Source organism: Hylobates moloch, unplaced genomic scaffold (assembly GCF_009828535.3).
Source record: "Hylobates moloch isolate HMO894 unplaced genomic scaffold, HMol_V3 SCAFFOLD_11, whole genome shotgun sequence".
Classification (NCBI taxonomy): Eukaryota; Metazoa; Chordata; class Mammalia; order Primates; family Hylobatidae; genus Hylobates; species Hylobates moloch.
In genome coordinates, this window is record NW_026652286.1 from 30,093,319 (window position 1) to 30,116,500 (window position 23,182).

General features: G+C 49.3%; 1 protein-coding gene across 3 annotated transcripts in view; it reads right to left on the reverse strand.

Annotated features, from left to right (window-relative positions):
* The window catches only part of OTOG (otogelin), a 99,493-nt gene that overhangs the window by 64,435 nt on the left and 11,876 nt on the right, over positions 1-23,182 (reverse strand). For all 3 annotated transcript variants that reach the window (XM_032168013.2, XM_032168014.1, XM_032168012.2), the window contains 13 exons: positions 22,955-23,064; positions 22,453-22,581; positions 21,357-21,465; positions 21,041-21,087; positions 20,371-20,516; positions 13,267-13,399; positions 12,170-12,347; positions 10,350-10,474; positions 9,255-9,467; positions 7,623-7,815; positions 5,907-5,981; positions 5,625-5,668; positions 4,005-4,158 (listed from right to left, as the gene is read on the reverse strand). In XM_032168013.2, the coding sequence (XP_032023904.2) occupies positions 4,005-4,158; positions 5,625-5,668; positions 5,907-5,981; positions 7,623-7,815; positions 9,255-9,467; positions 10,350-10,474; positions 12,170-12,347; positions 13,267-13,399; positions 20,371-20,516; positions 21,041-21,087; positions 21,357-21,465; positions 22,453-22,581; positions 22,955-23,064 (1,656 nt within the window). The remainder of the gene's footprint in view (positions 1-4,004; positions 4,159-5,624; positions 5,669-5,906; positions 5,982-7,622; positions 7,816-9,254; positions 9,468-10,349; positions 10,475-12,169; positions 12,348-13,266; positions 13,400-20,370; positions 20,517-21,040; positions 21,088-21,356; positions 21,466-22,452; positions 22,582-22,954; positions 23,065-23,182) is intronic.

The window sequence follows — 23,182 nt, forward strand, 5'->3', positions numbered from 1 at the left end:
CTTTGGAAAACAGCTTGACAGTTTCTTATATAAATATGAATCTACCCTAGGACCCAGCAATTCCGCCCTGAAATCTTCATCCAAGGGAAATAAATGGCAACCTTAGTCAAAATAGTCCCAAACTGAAAACAACCCAAATGTCCATCAATGCTTGAGCAGATAAACAATTGTTTTCTTTTTTGAATCTTGAAAACTTTATTGCTGAGCTAAAGAATCCAGATCAAAATGGTTTGTGAGTGTGTATGCATGTGTGTTTGTATATATATATGGATCTTTTTATATAAAGTTCTAGAACAGGAATAACTACCATATAGTGACAAAAAGACAGCCAGTGTTTGCCTAGCACTCACAGGGCTAGGATTGACCGGAGTACGAGGGAAACTTTGTTGGTGATAGAAATGTTATATATCTTAATTATGATGATATATACATAGATGTCAAAATTCATCAAACCATACACTAAAAGTAGGTACATTTTATTATATATAACACCTTTGCAGATAAATAATTGTATATTCATACAATGGAATACTACTGGGATAGAAAAAGGAACACACTACTGATAGATGCAACAATGTAGGTCAACCTCAAGAGTTAAGGAAGAGAAGCCAGGCCCAAAAGGGTATATAGTGTATGATTCTATTTACATGAAGTTCTAGAACAGGCAGAACCTATCTATGCTGATATGAAGCACAGCAATGCTGGTGGGGGCAGAACTGGCTGGAAAAGACTGACAAAAGACTTGTGTCTAGAATAGATAAACATTATATATTCACATTAGGGAATATATAGGGCGCCAACATTAGGGAATTTTCTGAGTGACAGAAATGTTCTATGTCTTCACAGGAGTGTGGGTTACAAGCAGGTATCAATTTGTCAAAGCCTAACACACGGTATACTTAGGATCCATGTAATTTACTGTATATAAATTATGCATCACTTCCTAAAAGGAAAAAAAGAAAAAAGAGTGAGGCATCAAAAGCTGACTGGAGGCTCCCTGTTTAAGGAGGACCAACCATTTTGTTGAGAAACTCCCAAAATGTCAGTTTCTGTTGTGTTTTTCTATTGGCCCAGCCAATTTTCAAGGGAAGAAATCTCTGTCATCTCTGGGCTGGGAGGCGAATGTCTCCATTTGCTGGGATTCCCCTTGCTTTTCACTGAATCTCCCTGTTTCCACGATGCATCTCACCCCTCCTGGTGCCTATAAGACCAAAGTCTCTGATTTGGTTTCTCTTGAAACTCTCCTTTCTCCTGCTGGATGCGGCCAGAGCAGTGGTGTGACCCCAGCAGGAGCAATAGGGGATCTGGAGGCTGAACTCCTCCTTGCACAGACTTGCAACCCAACCTCCTGTCTCCCTCCCCCCACACTCCCTTCTATTTATTCCTCTTGGATGAACACTTCAGGGTGAACTGCTGGGTGCTCAGGTAGATTCATGTTTATATAAGAAACTGCCAAACTATTTTCCAAAATGCATGTACTATTTGTTTCTCCTTGGCCTTCCCCTCTGCAAGGCCAGTTTCTACACATCCACCCACATTCCTTCTTCAAAAACTACTGACTTTCCACTCTTCTCTCTTTGTCCCTGGGGATCTATATCTTTTTACCCCATTATCATTTCACTGTGGTTGTGGGAGGAAGCAGGAAAGAAAAAAAACACGTGCTTAATTCACTACGTTTTACCTGAAGCCACTTAACTCTTCTAAGCCTCTGTTTTTTATGCTTAAAACAGGAATAATGACACCTTCCTCCCAAGGTCATTATGAGAATCTTACAGGCCCGGGCACACTGCCTATCACCTAGTAGAAACACAATAAGTATTGGTCTCTTGCCCCTCTCTCCCTCATAATTACATCAGACACCAATGAAGGGCTGGCTCACTGCCTTCCTCCTTCAGCCCCAAGCCTTGTCTCCAGCCACTTCCTGTGGGGTCTTCTCTGTTGCCCACCATCCATTACTCCCTCTTTGCTCTTAGCAGACCTGTCTGCATCTCTGAGCACCTGCTGTGTGCCCATCATGGGGAAGAGCATGCAGGGACTCAAGGCTTTGGCCTCGGTCCTCAAGGTGCCTTCAATTTGCAAAGTACCCTCTCTTTACCTTGTAGGGGACCTTCTCACTCCAGGGACCCCTCAGGGAGGTTATTTCCAAATGCATGGGATCCAGATGAGAAGAAACAATGCTATCTGCTCACATAGAGTGTTTACTCTGGGCCATTTTACAAATGAAGGAACTGAGGTTCAGGGTAATTAATTAACTCAGTCAGGAAGTGGTAGAGCCAGGGTTCAAGCCTGACTCCAGAGTCTGTGCTCATTGTGCCTCACTGCCTAGTGGCCCCAGGGCCCTTGGCTCAGACCCCAGATTCAAAGAAATATGGAGGCACACAGATAGCCACAGACCGTTCTTCGGAGATTCTTAGATACATCATGGAGAAGGGCCTGGTGGCCAGACAGTCGGAACTCTCATACACAGAGGTGATCATGGGTCCCAAGGGTCCTAGGCAGGGGTTGTTAAGGATGGTTGGGCATCTTTGGGAGCCCTGTCCCAGCAAGAGGATGTTCCAGGATGGTAGGAAATGCCTGCCCTTCCCTTACAAACTGAGACTATACCAATTTCACTTTGACAAGCCCCTGAGCCATGTGTGTAAGCTCCTTAGAGGGCCTTTGATATAGCACGCAATGGGTCATTGGCCAAACTGAGCCTGGTCTCCCGGTCTCCAGTCCAGGGCCCCTTCCACTGTGTCTCTGTGGCCTTGCTACCACTCTTGGCAGTGAGTGACCCTCGGTTCTTGACCCCAGACACCCTGGCTTTTCCTGACCTCAGGCTGAGAGGCAGGCTGTACACACAGGATGGTGTCACAAGGGGCCTTCAGTGACAAAGATACTCCTCAAATGCCACTCCGGGGCCCAAGTGGCAACAGGTGGTCAGGCCTAGGGTTGCTTGCAGGTTCTTTTTCAGACACTTGCCTGGAAGGGGCAGGCTCACAATCCACATTATGATCTCTATATAGGTGACCATCACGGACCTCACGTGCTCTGGGCCAGTGGCTGGGCTTGGAGTAAGGAGACTTGGGTTTGAGTCCTGGCTCTTTGGGCACCACTTCCCTCCACCCTTCCCCTGGCCTCAGTTTCTTCATCTGCAAAATGGGAATCATGGTCCTCCCCTCCTCTCTAGCATGGATGCTCTGAGACTGAAGGAGGTAATAACATGAAAGTGTCTTAGAAGCAGTAAGGCTCCAACTGACTGTCCCCTCCCCTTCCTACCCTAGAAGCCCTGACCCCCATGTCATTTTCTTTGGCTTTCAGGCCTGGGCCACGACTCCCAGGTGACCACTAATCTCTGCATAGGCTGAAGGGCACAGCCAGGTGTTGCCAAGCCATGGGATGAGGTGCCAGCTGTCTTCTCAGCCCAGTCCTGGGAATGAGAATGGGCAGAGCTGGGTGTCAGGCCCTGGGCCACGTCAGTATACAGAGCCCACACAAGGCATGCCCACAGAGCCTGACTCACGCAGCTCTCATGGCAGGGTTTTGGGGACCTGGGAATGAGACAGTTTTCTCTGGGTGGTGTCTTCTTTTTTTAATATTTTAGGGGCACCAGCCCTCCTCCTGAGGGCTCTGGTCAGAACTGTGCAGAGGAAGAGTTTGAGAGCTGAACCTGAGTTTCCTCTACAGTGGTCTCCAATCCACTGCAGCGCCCAGTGTGCCAGACACCCCACTCAGTGAGCTCACTGATTCCTCACAGCAGCCTGTTAAGGTGGTAGGCCTGATGATGGTTCCATTTCACAGATGAGCGGCCAGGGCTCTCCCTCCTCCAGCCCACATTCCAGGCTGGATCCCCAGCTTCTCCTCTTTCCCATACTCCTCTCTGGCCATTACGGCTGTGGCTGGCCAGCCTGGGCCAGTGCTTTCCTACAAGGCCACGTGATGTTTTCTCTGCCCCCACTCCACCCTGTGGCCCTTGGTTCTGCCAGCCTTCAGAGTCACCGGCCCACGACACCATGGATACTTACCCCTGGGGACAGGCACAGCCCGACAGGCAGGGGCCACGGGCTGATACGCTCAGGTTCAGCAGCTGCTGCTCACACGTCCTCTCCCTGCTCAGCTCCAGGTCCGTGTGCAGGTCGCTGCAGTTCACGAAGACCTGGCCTGCTGGGCAGGCAGCAGCTGGAAGAGAAGAAGATGGGAGCTGAGGCCTTGGGGCCTCAGTATGGGCTCCTGGGCTACAGGGGCAGCAGCTGGAGGATGGAGGAGAGATGGGCTCGGAAGCCTCCTCCCGCCCTGGCCGCTCCTGGGCATTGCTTGGTTTCCCAGATACGCCTCACAGAGGGAAGGATAGATGTGTGCTGTGTGTCACACAATAGGACCATGGCCACCAGGACCCATCGCTGCACGTCCTCCATACCAGGCTGCTCCAGGCGCTTCCCCTGCATCATCATATTGAATCCTGCAACAACTCTAGAAAGTATTATTGTCCCCCATTTTCCCAAATAATGGAGTGAAGCCACTTCTCCTCCCCAAAATCATCATAAAGTGAGAAGTGCCCCAGAGGGACCAGGAGAGGGGCTAGAAAGAGGATGACCAATCAGTGTGGCAGGGGGGCCAGAGGACTCTGAACGACAAGGAGAGTCACTGTCCTGTTACCACTATTTCTGTGACATGAACGCACTCTCTCTCCCTGAGCCTTGCGTAAGGTCTGCCCCGCACATTCATACTGTATGAGTGATCTTTTTTAGGAATATTAATAAAACAGAGCTGAGTTCCATGCCCAGGCTGGGATGAACCAGAGAGAAAGGCATAGATAGGCATAGGAGGTGAGATAAAAGTCCCAAAGGGCCAGAAATCCAAAGCCAGAAGTGACCAAAGGAAAAGCGCTTCCAGGATTATACACAAAACATGGGGAGGATGCAGGAATCTAGGTTATATGCCAAAGAGGAAATGAAGGCCCAGGGAGGTAAAGTGGGTTGTCCAGGGCTGCACAGCTAGTGAGTGCCTGGGAAGATTTGAACCCAGGCTGGATGATTCTGGAGGGCCTGCTCCTAACCACCTACTGTATGATTATTCTCCGATCCCTTCCTCCACCCCAGGAAGCCCTCCCTGAATGCTCCAGCCCCCAGGCCCTACTCCACCTCACAGCCTCTAAAAGGTTAACCCCCCTCCTCACCACCACCACTGTTCCATCCCATCCCTATCTCTGTTGCCTAGGAGGGTCTTAAAAGCCCAGGCTGTCTTGCCCACCTCTGTGACCCCACACCCAGCATTGTCCTGGGCAGAGTCCACCTCAGTAGATACATGACAGCTCAGACAGAAAAAATCAGGACCCAAAGGAAGTCAAGAAACTGCCCAGATACCCAACCTGGTTGCCCCAGATCATTGCCACGAAGGAAGACAAAGTCTCAGCCTCTCCTCTGCAAGCAGCAGAGACAGCCACTAGGGTGGGGCTGAGGCTCGGACAGGGCTTCAGGTGCCAGCCTCCAAGCTGGAGTCTTTGCCAAGAGGGCAAGGAGTACAGAAGGCCCAATGTAGGGCAAAACCTGGAGTGGGCTCGCCACAGCCTGATCAGTGCTCCACTCCCCATTCTCCTTTACCATGTGGAGCCCCCAGAAGGGCCCCACCCCTCCAGCCACCCTTACCTGGGGCTCTGCTATCACAGCTCATGACTCCGTCTTTGCAGTGGCTGCAGAGAAAGAGGGTCCCTGGGGTTAGCCGACCCAGTCACTGCAGGACCCAGATACCCCATGTCGCTGCACTTGGGTCACTGCAGATTTCAGAAAGATATCCTCACTGACTTCCCCCTCCCTGCACAGAGCAGGGCTGGGTGTCCCTTCACGGAAAGTTCCACTCAGCTGCACTGTCTTCAGTCAGCAGCCTCCCTTTAAAGAGAGGACAAGAAGTCTGCTACCTATGGAGCTCACCAGTGGCCCAGGGAGGGGATGTCACTGTCTCCGGGGGGATAGTCCACTCCCTGGAAGTGGCAGGAGCACTGGTTCCTATAAAAAAATGGGAGTGAAGAAAGGTGAGCAGGCTCAGGAGCTGGGGCAGAGACTGCCAAGGACAGGGACCCCACCCTCAGCCAACCAGGTGCATAAGGACACAGGGAAAAGTAATGGTATCTACAGTGACATGTGACACATCTCCAGTGAGCGGAAAAGCCAGCCTGGCACCAGGGATAGAGGTCACGGCTGGGTCCCAGATTCAGAGCCATGCACCAAGCTTAGACAAGGAGTCACCGGTCTCCATACACTCCTGCAGCCAGCCTTATTTGGACCGAGGAAGGGAGGGGCAGTAAGAACAGGAGCACAGCTCCCAAGCCCACACCATGTCAGGAACGGGGCAGATATTCAGCTGGTGCTGCATCCTGGCCCAGGTGTCCTGGTCACTCATGCCCAGCATCTATTCCAGTTGTTCAGTGCCTGTGCTGCACTGGTTGTGAAGTACATTGACCTCTGGCCAGGGACATCCAGCCAGGCCCTCTGCATACATTATCTCATTGATTCTTCGCAGGGATTCTGTAAGGTAGGGATTCTTATGCTGTCTTTCTTCTTTTGTGTAGGTCATCTGAGGGCAAAGTCTACATTTCCTTCTCACACACTCCCACAGAACCTGCCGATTATAGGCACGTGCAGGTCTTGGGGCAGGGCAGTGAGTTACGGACGGGGCGCCGAAACTCCTCCAGCTCCAGTGCTGCTCAACAACCACCTCCCTCTCCCTGCGTAAGCCACACAGACCCCCTTCTTTGGCAACACTCAACATCAAGGGGTGAGAGCCGCCAGGCACACATCTGGATCTCAAGGGAGGATTCTGTAATTTGGGAAGGCCTAAGAGTGATTCCTATTTACCCTAAAGGGGCCTCTCTCCAGCCCTGCCACCATTTGAAGACCACCAATCAAATGTGTATATTTTACAGATGGAGAAACAGAGGCCTGGAGGGGACCAAGGACCTTGCCAGTCGCCCCAAGATCACGTGGGGTCGCTGCCTCCCACTATCCTCCTCCTGCTCTGCCCTCCAGCTACACTGAGAACAAGCTGGGCCTTGGGCCACCCCCTCTTCCTGGAGCCCCCTTCCTCACTCCCTCAGTTCTCTACTCAGACCTCACCCCAGCAGAAAGGCTTTACTTCCAGGCCCACCTCAAGTAACACACCAGGAACGGGACTCCCTGCTCTCACTCTGCCTTACTTGGCTCAACAGCTCTTGTTGCCACCTGTCCATTAAGTGTCTGTTCATTTATGTGTCTGTCTTGCAACCCTAGAATGTGAGCTCCATGAGGGCTGAACTCTGCTTTGTTCATTGCTGAATTCCCAAGCCCTAGAAATGTCTGGAACATACCAGAAAGTCAATAAATTCTGTGGAAGGAGAGGGGAATGAGGAGAGAGAGGGCCCTTGGGCTCTGTGGGGTTGTTGTGTCTTGTGAGGAAGCTGCTAGAATGGCCCAAAGGCCAAGGCTGAGGAGAGATCTGGGAGGGAAACCCCAAGGAGGGAGCCCACCCACCTTACCCACCAAGATCTGGCCTGCAACTGTGAGGGGAAGCAGGGACACGAGAGGCCCAGCCAGGTTCCCCAGTCTCAGATGCCCTGGAGACCCCTTGCCTCACCTTCCCACCCAACTCAGAGATCAAGCTGGCCCACTCACCGGGGGACACAGAGGTCAGCCTGGGTGTCCAGATAGGTGTCCGGAGGGCAGGCACAGCCCTCCACACACTCGTCTCTGCTCAGGTCATCGCCACCATCAACCCCACAGGCCTCAGGGCTGGCCAGGTCCTGGCAGGTTTGTCCACACAGGGCCACGCAGGGGCTATACTCCTTGGAGGCCTCACAGGACAGTGCTGCAGTGGGGGGGGCGGGGAGGGCACGCTTTGTCTCCCTCATCCCCACAGTTGTGTGGAGTGGGGCTGTCATTCTGATGAGGAGAATGGAGATCCAGAGAAGTTAAGACATTTGTCTGAGGTCACACAGCAGGTCAAGGTCAGAGGTGGGATTCGAACCCAGGTCTGACTCCAGAGTCCCACTGCCTACCAATACACTGGGATAACAAAGCAGCAGGTGGGTCCTTCTACCAAGTTCGGCCTAGAAAACCACTGGCAGATCGTTTCCTCCAAAAGGCATTCCTCTGAGGCAGTGATACTGGGGAAGGGGTAGAGATCACCACCCGCTAAGGCCCTGCACCCACCCTGTAACTCACACATAGACATGCATGAGCCCAGGTGTGTGGAAACACACACACACTCCCACCCCCTCACTCCCCTGGCTGTGTCACACACAGGTTGTGGATATCAACTGTGCTCCCTCTAGCAGCCTGTTTTGCTCCCTTTGTCCCAAGACTCAGGACTGCCCTCTCCTTGTGTGGCCACCGTCCCAACCCCCCCCCCCCCCCCACCCAGAGTCTCCTACATTCTGTGGGATCCAGTAGATCCACTGAGACCATCAAGTTCAGCTGTTCTCAACCCAGGCTGCACATCAAAGCCACCTGGGGAGCTTCTGAAAATGCTGATGCCTGGGCCCCACTGCCAGGTATGTTGCCTTCGTTGACACTTGATGTGGCCCAGTTGTGTGAATCTTTTGTAAGTTCCTATGGTAACTCTAATATGCAGCCAGGGTTAAGATCCAGCGGGCCTGTCCAATCCCTTTTGGGGAAACTTTGGTTCACAGAGTATCAGAGCCCTGCCCAGGGACACACAGCAAGTCACCTGCAGGGCTGGAATAGAACTCAGGCCTTCTGACTCCCAGTACAGTGCCTTTTTCGTTTATTCAACAAACATTTGCTAAAAGCTTACTGAGAGTCAGGCCTTGTGCTAGAGCTGGGGACACAGAGGTGATGAAGACATGGGAAGGAGTATAGCCCAGGGTCAGGGTAGGGACGGATAGGGGCTGGCTCATCACATTGAAGTCGTGTGTGTACTCAAACCCCAGGCAACAGCCAGTGGTCTTTCGAAAGGCGCAATGCAAGGTGGCTCTGACTAGGGTGGCGGAGGTGGTGAGAAGTGGGTGAATTTGGGATTAACAGGACTGACAGGACTTGAGATGGACTGGAAGTAAGCGTGACAGAAGCAGTCCTGAGTCACAGGTCTCAGGTGTTATGCCTGAGTGATGGAGGGGATGGGGGCCATTGGCAGAGATGGAGGGCGCAGGAGGAGAACCAGGCTCTGGGTGCAGTCAGGCTGGAGGAGACTGGAGGGCATCCCAGTGTAGAGTTTCAGGGGCAGGGGACACTCAGGTCTGGAGCTCTGGCTCCTCCAGCTCAGCCTCACATGGGCGGGGCACTCACCACAGGCTGGCAGGCGGGCGCGGAAGTCAACGGGGAGCCCGTGGCGCCGGCACAGGTGGGCGTAGTGGGCCAGCGTGGCGCACAGGCAGGGCTGCCCGCAGCGGCAGGCGTCCCTGCGGCACTGCTCAAAGTAGGGCACAGGGCTCAGGAACGCAGAGCAGGGCGCAAACAGCTCCCCCGTGAGCACACTGCAGGCCTGCACTGAGTAGGAGGCTGGGGAAGGAAGAACAGGAGCCAGGCAGTCAGGGGTGGGTCTACCTGGTGTCCCAGGATTAGCCTCTCTCCCTCCCCATGGCTCAGGGGTGTGTGTGTGTGTGTGCACACGCAGTATGCATGTAGGCAGCTACTTCAGTGTACAGCTGGCTGGGAAGGTATGGATGTGGTTTAGTACATCTGGGTGTGAATATGCAGCTTGACAAAAATCCCTGGAGCTTACATTCTGGTCAAAGGAGACGGTCACTAAAAAATTCATATAGAAACTTCAAAGGTGAAGAAGGTAAGAAGCGAGAGAAAGCTAAGAAGCAGCATGGGTGTATGAGGCGAGGCAGGAGGGGCAACTGCAATTTGAATTCAGGCAGTCAGGAAGGCCTCAGTGAGGGAGTGAGGTTTGAGCACAAATCTGAAAGAAGTGAGGAACTGAGGCATGAGTGTGTCTGCAGAAACAACATTCCAAGCGAGGCAACTGCAAGTGCAAAGTCCTGGAGAGGAGAGCAGTCCTGACTGTGTAGAAAGAACAACAAGGAGGCCAGGGCAGCTGGGGCACGGCAGAGGGTGGTGAGAGTAGGAGGTGAGAAAGAGAGCATGGGCACAGAGGGTGGGGCCTGGTGAGGCCATGGGGCCGACTTCCGCTTTTGCCCTGAGATGGAGAAGCCAATATAAAAGTGTGTGTGTATATCTGATAGTGGAAGAATATGAGGCTTCCTGCCTGCCTGGCCCTCACTGTCTCTCCTTTCCCCTCCCTGCTGCTCCTCCTTTTCTTATCACTCCTACAAATTTGGCCAGCACTCTCCTGCCTGGAGTTCCCTTTTCATCTCTCCCAAAGCAGTCCTCCCCACCCCACTCAACCATGCCTCTCCTCTTCCCCCGCCAACTCACCGGCTTGCAGGTGCACATCACAGGGGTCCAGAGGGGAGCCAGGGACCAGCGGGGAGCAAGCAGAAAGTGTTTTCCAGGAATTGCCAAAAAGTTGTGGGGTGCTCTCAGGTACACCCACTGGAGACCTGCAGCCATGTCATAGCTATATTCACACACTTGCCCATGTGGACTCAGGGACACAAATAGCATAGATCCAGGTAAAACTTGCTCATGTACACACACATAGTCATAATCTACACATCCATATACACACACTCAGAGGAGCACATGTACTCACCCAAATATATAACATGTATACGCACACACTCTCAACACACACACACACAGAGCACAAATATATGCCAGACATGCATATAGCCAAGGTGGTCCACACAGCCACATTCAAACACATAGAGTTATGGATGTACACATGCATGTGTGTGCGTGCGCGCGCACACACACACACACATTTAACAGGCTCCAAAAGGGCTCAAAATGAGCTAGGACCCTACACTTGGGGCAGGGAATGAATATGGCTTCATTCCCCACCCCCAGCTCTTCAGGTCAGAAAAAGAAACAGGGACATCATGAAGAGTATCAAACACCATGAGGGTAAGACTTTTTTCCTCCCCCTTTCTCCATGGGCAGTTCCTGAAAACTCTTTGGCTCGCCCTTTGGCTCTCTCAGTAGGAAATTGTCATACAAGGGGCAGTGAAGGGGGGAAGGGGGATGAGCATGTTCCCTAGACATCACAAGTCTCCAAGAGTCACCAAACCCAGGTGTAGGTGTTGAGCGGAGGGAGGCCATGGTCTCTCTGGGGGCAGGTTCTGCCTGGCACCCACCATGCCCAAATATTGTTCCGAGGCAATGAGCGCACTCATATTATGTAGGGCAATATTCCTACCCAGAAGTTACATTTAGGAAAGTGGCAAACAGCTTACACACTAAACCAAGGTCTCCCCCTACTATTTGGCCAGCTACCCTAACATCAGCCCTACTAGGCAAAGCATGGTAGAATGCCACAGTTTTAAATATATATGCATTGAAAATCTCTGAGCTTTATTTTGTTCTTGTTCTTCACAGCAAATCTGAATTATCTTTTTTGGCTAAAGAATGCCTCCCGTTTCCTTCTGCATCCCCTGATGCATGGAACTCGAAGGACTGGCCAGAATCTCCAGCCTTTAAAATCAACCCTTTGTTCTCCTTTCGAGGAACCTTCCTGAGTTCCTAACCTATGTCTGTGCCCAAATATATCAGCTCATAGAAAACAGCCTTTCCCTGAATATTGGGAGGCTCACGGGGTGCAAACTCAAGAGCCTTCAAGTACCAGGTAGGAAAGGTACATGGGTTAGACTGGCCTGGTGGGTTAGAAAGTGGGAATGTTAGTGTCCTTGGCTCACTAGGGGCTTACACACACCTAAAGGTGGTGTCCACCTCAATTAAAACAAACAAAACCATGAGCCAAATCAGCCTGAGGTCCCTGTTTTAAGACCTCATTCTAAAACAGCATTTCTCAAGGTATGGCCCATAGACCTCCCATACTGGAATCTTAGAGATGCTTATCAAAAATAGGATTCCTGAGTCCACCCTAAATATTGGGGAGCAGGACTCAGGAATCAGTGTTTTAACAAGCTCCTGAGGTGATTCCACACATACAGGACTGTGAATCGCTGCTTTAAAGAAACATACTTAAATTTAAATGTAGAGAAATAAATAACTAATGGTGCATGCTGGGCACAGTGAAGGCCCACGGGAGAGACATTTAGGCAATGCCTCTAGATACCCAGCCCTAAGGGGCCCATTTCCCCTCTTCTTCCGGTTCCGTGGGCAGGGCTACGTACAGGAAGTCGTCCTGCGTGTTGCCATTGAAGGTGCCGCAGAGGCCCACGGTGTCCTCCACCCATCGCTGGTCCACCTGCAGGTACAGTCGGAGCCCTTCACGGTCGTAGAGCACCCGCACGCCTACGTTCGTCCTCACCCTCAGGAACACGGAGGACAGCCTACGGATCTCAAAGGCGTCTGGGCACAGAATCCGAAAGGGGAGAGTGAGAGGGCAGCCAGTACACACCCCGCCCACCACCACCACCTGCCTGGCCCGCTCAGACTCCCACACCGGGCCCAGTCTCCGCCCCCACTGAAGCCGTGCCTGCCATGAAGCTGGTTTGGGGAGGCTTGAGGAAACCCTGTTCAGTGATGAAATCAGGACCCAGAGATAACTTCCCACGGCAGCCTGGGCTGAGAAATTTTTTTTAGCATCAAGTGCCAATTAAAGCTTTGCTCCCACTAAGGAACTGGTACACGTTTCCTCCTCTAGCAGAAGGAGAATTCTGTAACTACCCATTCTCTTCACAGTGGCCACAACACAGTTTTATTATGGAAGCTCATGATATAATTTTAGATTCAAGTGTAACAAATTTAAATTTTAGATTTTATTGTAGAACATTTTATACCCTTTATGGTTTATATTTATTTCTGCAGCCTGTTGACACCGAGTGCATCCTCACTCCTCCCAACCTTGAGCCCCTGTTGTTGTTTTTCTTTCTTTCTGGTGCTAGGTTTTTATTTCTTAATCGTTTTGCCATTTTTGTTACATGTGTTTCTTATGAGCTACACATGAGCTCCTTGTGGAATCAGACAGTATAACAAGTAGCTAATAAACAAGTTATGAGAGTCAGGATGGGAATCACCCATGCATATGCTCATGTTAGGAGAAGCCATCATACTACTAGGAAGCCCACTGTCCTACTGAGGTGGGACAAAGACACATTTTTGGAGTCCACATTTTTGCAACCAAAGTGTCCTCTATCCTGACCTACCAAGTACTAGAATATGAGTTTTTGCCAGTGTAGCAGTGCTTTTAGCCAGAGGAGCCTGGGAAGAGAGGTCCAAACCCTCAGTTCCCAACTAGGTCTGTTGTCCACCCCAAACCAAACCGTACCATCTGTGTATGGCGGAATGATCTTGTACTGGTCAAACAGAAGGACATCCCCTGCCTGGGTCAGGGTCACCTGCCTCCGAAGGTCCTGGTGCAGAATAACTGACACTGACTGGACACAGGCTCCGTCTTGGTTCTGGAGAGATAGAAAGGTCAATGGGGCAGTGTTGGTCTGACCATCCTGCTGGATACAACAGAGCCCGCTAGGGACAGAGACCCCAGCCCAGCTTGAGAGACAGTTCCTTAGAATGACAGAGCCCCAAAGATATCAGGGATCATCCAACCAAATGCCCTCGTCTGGGAATGAGCAGGCAGAGGCTAAGGTTGGAGAAGGTTAGTAGCAGAATGGGATAACACTAATAAAAATGATAGTCAACTCTCAGGTTATCTAAAGACACAGAGCAGAGATAGAACCCAGATGGCCCAGAGTCCAGCCTGAGAAACACTGGCCTCCCCCACCTCATCACAACCCAGAACTTTAATTTCATCCCTTTGTGGGTGTTTTTACAATTCATTTCATGTGTCACATCCTGCACTCCACTGACAGGCAGGCCGGAAATTAGGTAATATTCTCTGGGCCTCAGGTTCTCTATCTGTAAAACGGTCACACATTGGGCCCCTTTTATACCGCCACAGGAAAACATCCACACAGTCATTCATTTAAACACTTAACTGAACACTAACTATGTGCAAGGCATACTGTATCAGACTTTATGGATTCAGTGATAAGACAAAGTTTCTGTCCTCATGGAAATTACATACTTGTTTGGGACACAGACATTAAATAAGTAATTATAAAGTTGATTATTCAATTATAATTGTGATCAGTGCTGTAAGCAGGTGTAGAGTGTTAGAAAAGCATATGACTGAACCAGACTTAGTCTGCAGAGGTAGGAAAGGCCTTCCTAGGGAATGATAATAACATAAAATTATCATAATAATAAAAGCCATAATAATACCACAATATTATTATGATATTACAACCAACAACTAACTTTCATATGGAATTAGTATGTTCAGGTGCTGTTCAAATATGTTTATATATATTCACTTGCCTAACTCTCATAGCAATCTGATTAAGAAAGTATTACTAACATCCCCATTTTGCAGATTAGAAAACCAAGGCTCACAAAACGGTGACATTTGAGTTGAAATCCGAAGGATGCATGGAAGCTAGCTGGGCAAAGAGAGAAGAGGAAGAAGGAGACATCCAGGCAAAAGGAACAACTTGTACAAAAGCTCTGACACGGGAAGTCCTTTAATGAATTCAATGGCATGAAGAAGACCAGAGGGACCAGAACCCATCAGGCAAAGTGGTTTAAGATAAGGTTCAAGGCTGGGCACAGTGGCTCACCCCTGTAACTCTAGCCCTTTGAAGGCTGAGGCGGGAGGATCGCTTGAGCCTAGGAGTTCAAGACCAGCCTGCTCAACATAGAGAGACCCGGTCTCTACAAAAATAAAAAATAAAAATATTTTTTTAAAAGGTTGAAGATGTAGGTAAAGGCCAGCTTATGCAGAGCCTTAAAATATTTTTAGACTTTATCTAAGTCCAACAGCCAACCAGAGAAAGTGAACCAGGAGAGTGACACAGTGAAGTGACAGAACGATCAGGGCTTGAAACTTTAAAGAAATACATTCCACAACCATCCTTCTGAGTTCCTGCCCAGGGGTACAGAAAATCCCCGAAACAGCTCAAAAATCATTGTATCTAAAACATCATCTTCTTTGTTCAACCCACTCATACTCTCGTCCCCTCTGGACGTGTCACCTGTGTGGGAATAAAGTCCACACCCTTCAGTCAAAAGTCTCAGGTTCAAATCCTAATGTAACTGAAAGCTATGAGACCTTAAAGAAGTCACTTAAATTCTCCAGATCTCAGTTCTCTCCTCTGCAAAACAGAGATACAACAACACTTGGTTGTACCCAATTCTACCCAGTTGGATACAGATTTTTAAATGTGCATAAAATATTTTGGAGGTTGCATTTACCTCCAAAAGCCCACAGAACTTCACTAGGAGTGAAACTTGATGTAGGCAAATTCTAAAAATCATGTAGGAGGGGATCCCAGCATGAAATGTAGACGATAACAAAGGAATCTAACTGCATTACAAATGTATGAAACAATCTCCGTGAAGAGAGTGGGAGGAAAGGTGTTGACATAAGTGACTTTGTAAATAAGTGGAATTTATAAGACTAAAGGCAAAAGAAAGTGTGCACAAAAACTGTACCTTAGTGATAAAGTTATTTCCTATAGAGGTATGCGTTAATAATAGGAATATACATGTATATTGGAATTGAACAATTAGGTAAATGGATGGTGTATGGTGAAGGCCAGGTTTCTTACTGTTAGAGTGAGTGTTCACACATAAGCAAGAGGAGGAAGCTACAATGATCCATGTGGAATGGATTAGAATTGGACCATCAGTATGAAGTCATGTTTAGCACATGTAGATACAGATGGTTTTATAGAGAAATATTTATACTTATGTGTATATACAAAGATAAACATGGGTATGCATTTACAGTCGGCTCTCCATATCCAGGGGTTCTGCATCCATGGATTCAACCAACCACGGATTGAAAATATTTGGAAAAAAATATGGATGCTTGCGTCTGTACTGAACATGTACTGACTTTTCTTACCATTATTCCCTAAGCAATATAGCATAACAACTATTTATATTAGCATTTACATTGTATTAGGTATTATAAGTAATCTAGCAAGGATTTAAGGTACACAGGAGGATAAGCATAGGTTATATGCAAATACTATGTACTATGTTACATAAGGAATTTGAGCATCTGCAGATTTTGGTATCTGTGGGGAGTGGGGTGCTGGAACACAGATAATACCGCATTATCTGTGGAAATGCCCCACAGATAATGAGGGTATTTCCTTTCTCTGTCAGCTGAGAAGGCCTAAAAGAAGTCATACCTCAGTAGCAATGAGCACACCTCATCCCCTGATCTTGATTCTAATACCATTGTCCAATAAAAGGAACCAGGAGAGCCTGGTAATATTTTTGGAGAAATGAATGATACTAGCACTGGGACAGGAACTATACAAGATAAGCCTGGTGCATCTAATAGGCCCAGAAAGTAAAGACATGAACGCACACACACACTCTCAAGCCCCACCACCACTAGCATATACACACGCAATAATGAAGGTATGTCAAAGGGACACAGGAGTCAACTGTATGATCTCCCAGTGCCCAAAGCTGGAACAATTCAAGTAAGAACATAAAGGTATAGTGGATTATAACTCAAAGTATAAAATAAACAGCCATGAGTCTATGCTGATATAAATAAGTAAATGGGAGAAAAGAGACAAATCTCCCTGGCAGAAAAATTCTAAATAATGCATGTAGATTCTCTGCCTTCAAGGAGGGGGAGCATAACTTCCCACTCTGTAAGTGTGGGTTGCCCATAGTGACTTCCTTCCAAAAAGAACAGTATGGAAAGAGGGAAAAAGGAGTAAGTTTACAGTGGAGAAACCTTAAAAACACTACCTCCACCAGATGATCAAGGTCATAATCAACAGTGATAAACGATGTTGATAGTATATACCACGGATAAGATGTGATGAACATGGCACTTTACCTCTGTGACCTTCCTCCCAAAAAAACCATAACCCCAGTCTAACCATGAGAAAAAAAAATCAGACAGATTCCAATAGAGGGGCATTATCCAAAACAGCTGACCAGCACTCTTGAAACTTTGAAGATTATCATAAACAAGGGAAATCTGAGGAACTGTAACATCCATGAAGGGCCTAAGGAGATATGATGACTATATGTAATCTGGCACCCTGGGTCAGAAAATGACATTAGGTAAAAAAACTATAGAAATCTAAATAAGGTATACACTTTGGCTAGTGACAATCTATTAACATCGGTTCATTATTTTTAACAAATGTACCCTACTAATGTAAGATGTTAAGGGAAACTGGGCGTAGGATACACAGGAACTCTAGGTACTATCTTTGCAATATTTCTGTAAAGCTAAAGATGTTCTAAAACATAAAGTCTACTTTAAAAAAACACTTTGAGGGCTGCAAACACTACACGGATTCTGGGGTGGATGTGTTAAGATGCTGTGATAACATCCAACCCTAGGTCGGGCTCAGCTCTGCCTCCTGCTGGCTGTGGATTCTCAGAAATTCCCCAAGCCTCTGTAGGCCTGTCTCATCATATTTAAAATGGGGAGAATGATAACTACCACATGGGGTACGTTAAGACTTAAATTACATGTTTTTTGCAAAGTAATTAGTCAAAGTTCAAGGCACTGTGCAAATATTTTATCATTGTCATTATCATCCTCTCTGTGAATGTCCCCACGCCACTCCATTGCTGGTCACCCAGGACTGCAGTCGCAGCTTCATCTTTGACTTCTCTCCCACACACTCCCCACTTCACCAGACACAGTCAGTCAGTTGCCAAGTCCTTCTGCATCTGCTTTAATGGATCCTGGAATATTCCAACCTCGTTGTTTTCCTCATATAATCTAATCAACCTTTGGAGTGCCCTCCCTCCCTCTCCTTACCCAGGCATACTGATTTCTATGAATATTTTTAGGCTCACTTTTTAGGTCACTCAGCCCAAATGCCACTTCTGTCATGAGATTTTCCCTGATCCTTTTTTCTGACCTGTAGGACTATTTCGTCCACAGACCTCCCCTGTGACGGCACTGATCATGTTGTAGCTTGTGTGGAAGCTGTCTGAGGACACGCTGACCTCCCTACAGGCCACAAAAGCCTGAAGATAGGATCAGGGTCTGATTACTCTGTGTAACTTCACCATGCCCAGCACAGAGCTGGCACAGGGCTGGCCCTCCATGGGTCCATCATGTGGGTGAAGTCACAAGGAGGAGAGCTGGCCCAAGGTAAAAAGAACCTGCTGTCAAGAGGCACTGTCCCACAAAGAAGAGGGTTGCCTCAGGCCAAGGCTGGCCCACAGCCTATCAGAGACATGGTAGAAAGAAGGGCTGATGGCCAGGCATGGTGGCTCACACCTATAACCCCAACACTAGGAGGCTGAAGTGAGTAAATCACATGAGCCCAGGAGTTCAAGACCGGTCTGGGCCACATGATGAAGGCCCAACTCTACCAAAAAAAAAAAACAAAAAAACTAGCCAGGAGTGGTGGCATGTGCCTGTGGTACCAACTACTTGGGAGGCTGAGGTGGGAAGAGTGACTGAGCCTGGGTGGTTGAGGCTGCAGTGAGCTGAGATTGCGCCACTGCACTCCAGCCTGGGTAACAGAGTGAGATCCTGTCTCCAAAAAAAGAAGGCGGGGGGGCGGATACTGAGTAAGGGACCCTGAGACCCAATAGCCCCCAGGAGTCTGTGAGTGGGAAGGAGCAGCTGGGCTGTGCCTGTGTGTCCTGTCTGTCTTATGCCACCCTCAGGATGTGATGGGAACAACCCCACTTTTGAGGAAGAGCAGTCTTCTGACTCAGAGAATGGCCAGGCCATTCTCTAGCAGAAAGAAGGGAGGGGGACCCTCAGGCCAAAAGGAGACGAAAGCCCAGTCCTCTGCCTCATCCACAGTTCAGCCTGTGTCCCCAGGGCCACGGAGTGACACCTTCAGCTGATGCCTACTCACATTCAGGGCCCTCAGTGCTGGTTGCTGGAGCAAGGCCAGCAGGGAAGCAGGACTGTGGGGCAGCTGTCCTGGCTGTGGGTGTGAGCTCCTGCTCTGATGCACAAGGAGGAGCTTGGGCACAGCCCAGACTGGGGCTTCCAGGGTTGGCTGAGCATGATCAGCCCAGGGAAAACAGAGTCTCCGCTGAGAGACAAACAAACCCCCATCTACCCCAGACGTACATGTTGGCCATTTTCTCAGTTATGTTCACAGGTGATTGACACAGCTCAAGGGTCATGTCCTCCAGGAAGCCCTTCCTGATCCACTTCACACCTCTGTCACCCAGCGCCCAAGTAAAACAACAACAACAAGAAGTTCCCCCGTGGAGATCCACCCTGTGCCCTACATGTTCTCACAGCTGCTGTAGCTCAGTTACAACAGTTCACTTGCCTGCCTCGCTCACCAAACTACCGAGCTCAGGGAGGTGGAGCCATGTCTAATTCATCCCAGTCTCTAAGATCCAGCTCAGCTTCTGGCGCAAATAGGTATTCAATGTTTGCAGAAGGAAGGACAAAAGGATGGAAGGAAGGAAGAGAGGGACGAATGTTGAAGGTACAATCCAATGAAGCAGAGAAGATAAAGTTGAATTAAACCAATTTTAGAGACTTTTTTTTTTAAACACCGAGGCCCACTCCATGATCAGGAATTCCAGTTAATAATTTATAAGGAAGAGATTTTTGTGTGCCATTCATGCTGGTCTTTCTAACATTGTTTTGAGCTTATTTCAATAAATATTTTGGGATTTTTTTGTAAAATGGGTGTAATTTTCCTAATACAGGTGTGCAACAACAAAAGAAGTTGCCCGAATGCCAGTTCAAATTGTTCTGTATAAAGATGCTCTTAAAAGACACAGAGTTATCCTGGAACCTTTATTCTTTTTCATTTGAAATTTTAAGTCATGTCCTTTACAAAGACCAGTGGAAAATGGTGTACTTTTTTTAAAATTGTGGAACATAAAATGTTTGAAAATTTTAATTTTCTTTATGTGTGGAGACACATAAAGTATGGGAGGAAACCAACAATCAAAACTAACTTTTTGTAGATAGCCATTACATTTCTTTTCTTTTTTTTTGAGACGGAGTCTCGTTCTGTCGCCCCGGCTGGAGTGCAGTGGCGAGAAATCTCGGCTCACTGCAAGCTCTGCCTACTGTTTCAGTGCCAGTATGTATTCTACGAGAGATTTGTTTCATAAATTAATTGATTTAAAAGTAGGTGCCAGTGTTACACTTTCAGATATATATATATACATTAGGTAGTAAAATCCTAAAACCAAAAACCCACTGAGGTCCAGGAAACGGAAGTGACTTAGTCAGCAGAGGTGCTTGGGCTGGAGCCCAGTCTTCTCCCCAGAGAGAATAGGCAGCAGGTGGGGGCCGTGAGCCCTGTCCTAAGTCCCAGTTTCTCTCGGGGGCAGTAGGCAGGAGTAGCTGGGTGAATCGGTCCTGGGGATCCCCAGCTCTTACCAGGCCACATGGGGCGTTCTGCAATGTCACGGTAAAGGTGCCTGAAGAGCGGCTCTTGGCCAAGATGTACTGACATGTGGCGGGGAACGTGTACCGGCGGCCGTCAAAGGTTGTGAAGTGAATGTCACCAGTCACTGAGCACTCAGCTGAGAGGTAGAAAAAGGCCACTGACCCATGGGAGCCACCCCAGGGGAATTCTGCCCTGCAAGCTCCAAGCATGAGGAGGACACAGCAGCCTTCCCTTCGGAATAAGAGCAGTGTAAGGAATGAGGCCTTGCCTCTGAGAGCCCTGGGCAGTGGGAGACATAGACTCGTCCCCAGAGAACTCTCTGAAGAGAGGTACAGCCCTGCCCTGGGGATCTCCCTTGGAGGGGAGACCAGGGCCTGGCCTTGAGGACCAGCCTCAGGACAAGTACCCCTAGCTCAGGAAGGTCCTTAGATATACAAAACCCATGGAAACCCCTTCTCCTCATGGAAAACCCTTCCTGACAGGGGCTGGAGCTAGACCTTAATCAGGCAAAGTGATTCTGAGGAAACAGGGGTCCGGGCTTAGCCAATGGAACTGAGTGACATCCCCACCCGCAGCAAGCCTGGCCCCCAGAGATTCCTTGCCCCAAAACCTATCAGACTGGTAGAAGGGAGTCTAGTGTAAGGTGGGGGTCAGACATACCTGGGCAGACAGCTGTGCTGCACTCCCACTTGCCTGCGGTGCATGTGCTAAAACACAGAGACCAAGGAGGCAAGAGGTCACCCCTCCAGGCCTGAGCTAGATGCTGGGAAACTGCAGGGCCCACAGCCCTCAGTCTTCCCATCTCTAAAATGGGTGGTAGAGATTTCCCCCGTGGGTTGGATCTAATGAGATTCCCCTGGGACTCAAAGGTACTGAGTGCCCTGACACCAGCCATTAGTGCTCCCAGATGGGCAGCCCTCATGGAAAGCCTCAGCGGCCATGTCCCACACCCTGCTTCCCGGCAGCAGACACAGACCAAACATTGCAGTCTTCCTTCACCACAGAGCCAGGTGGGTACAGAGTCCCGTGAAACTCACAGGGACACTCAGCTGGTGCCACGCAGCCCCCATCCTCGAAGATGAGCCCTAGAGTGACAGCAAAGGGCCAATTAACTCACCTTTGCCCCTGTTCACAAACCATTCGTGGCTCCCCAGGGCCTGTGATAAACATCCCCTTATCTAACTTCTTTCATCTCTGAACCCACTTCCAAACTTTCTCCTCTATAAATCCTTGGCTCAGGCCAGAAGTGAACACCTTCTGATGAAAGAATCCCACCTCTAGACCTCTAGACCTTTGCTCAGAGAACTGCCCACAACCCCATCCCCAACCTGCACACGAGCTTCTCCTCACCACCTCTCAAAAGCCCGTTACTGCATCGAAAACAGCTTAGGTGCCAGGCACCACCTCCTCCAGGAATGGCTTCCCTGACAACCTCTCCCCATTCTGAATTCCTATATTTTTTCTTGTCTGAACCCCCCTGAGCTGGCCTTCACTGCATCATACCTTAGACTGGTCATATGAGTGTCATTATCTCTGAAATCAGATTCTGATTCCCAAAGTCAACTGCTTTATTTTTATATTTTTTATCTCAACCATCCTCCTAGCCAAGCACACTATAGATGTGCTGCAAATTTATACACTGAAAAACAGTCCCCATACATGGACCAATGCTTAAACAAATGTATGTGTATATATAAACCAATGATCTGTTCTCATACACACCTTAAGAAGCACAGTCCTGATTAATTTAAATATCCCCATGAAATCAAATATCCTGATGAATCTCTCGAGAGGCTGCAGTTCTGTCCTCACCCTCACTTCCCTTAAACCATGTATTCATTTGTTAATTGTTTGCTCCTTCCTTCCTTCCCTCTCTCCCTCCCTCCCTTCCTTCCTTCCTTTTCTTCCTCCCTTCCTTCTTTCCTTTCTTCCTTCTTTTCCTTCCTCCCTCCCTCCCTCCTTTCCTTTCTTCCTTCCTTCCACAAACAGGCATCTTCGGAACTCCTGTTTCGTGCCCATCTGTGCCAGGCCAGGAAGATGGTGCCAGGCGCCTACGTCTGCCCCTAGCATACCATTGGGGCAATAGCAGCCGTCCACACAGGCGATCTCACTGTCCACACAGGATGCCCGGGACTGGCAGGAGGCAGGGCAGCAGACGATGCACTCGTTGTAGGTAAAGGCCTTCTCCTTGCAGTGCACAGCTTGGGAAGGAGGGAGTCCATGGTCTCTTAGCTACTGGCCCCAGCTCTGCCAGGACCCAGCTCCTACCCCAGGCCGTGGAGTGGGGATGGGAGGGAGGGCTTTGATTTGCATGATTTCCTAGTCCCAGAGGGAACATTGGGTGCCCAGGAAATTGACAAGGAGAAGGAATTGCAAGGGGAGGCTCTGAGAATCACCCAGGCTAGTTCCTCCCACTCTGAGCCTCAGTTTCTTCGTCTGTCACATGGTGATAAAACCTTGGGGCTGAGAGTTCTGATAACTGTGATTCTGAGCAGGACAAGACATTGAGCTGAGGCCTGAGAATGCCACCCACAGCCTGAAGCCCTCCCTGCCCCACTACTGGGCTGCACCTACTGCATTGCCGGAGCTGGGTCCTCCAGCCTTGCAAGGGCCGCCCTGCCTGGGCACACGCCCGGGCATACTCCGCCAGTGCCCGGCACCAGGTGGCTACATCGCCCATTGATCTGTGCAGAGAAACCAAGGGTCACACTGGAACAAAACCCAAAATGCCACCAGCCCACCAGCATCCCGTAGAGACTGCCAGGGCTTCAGGGCACCTCTCCTGTCCACCCAGCTGGGAAA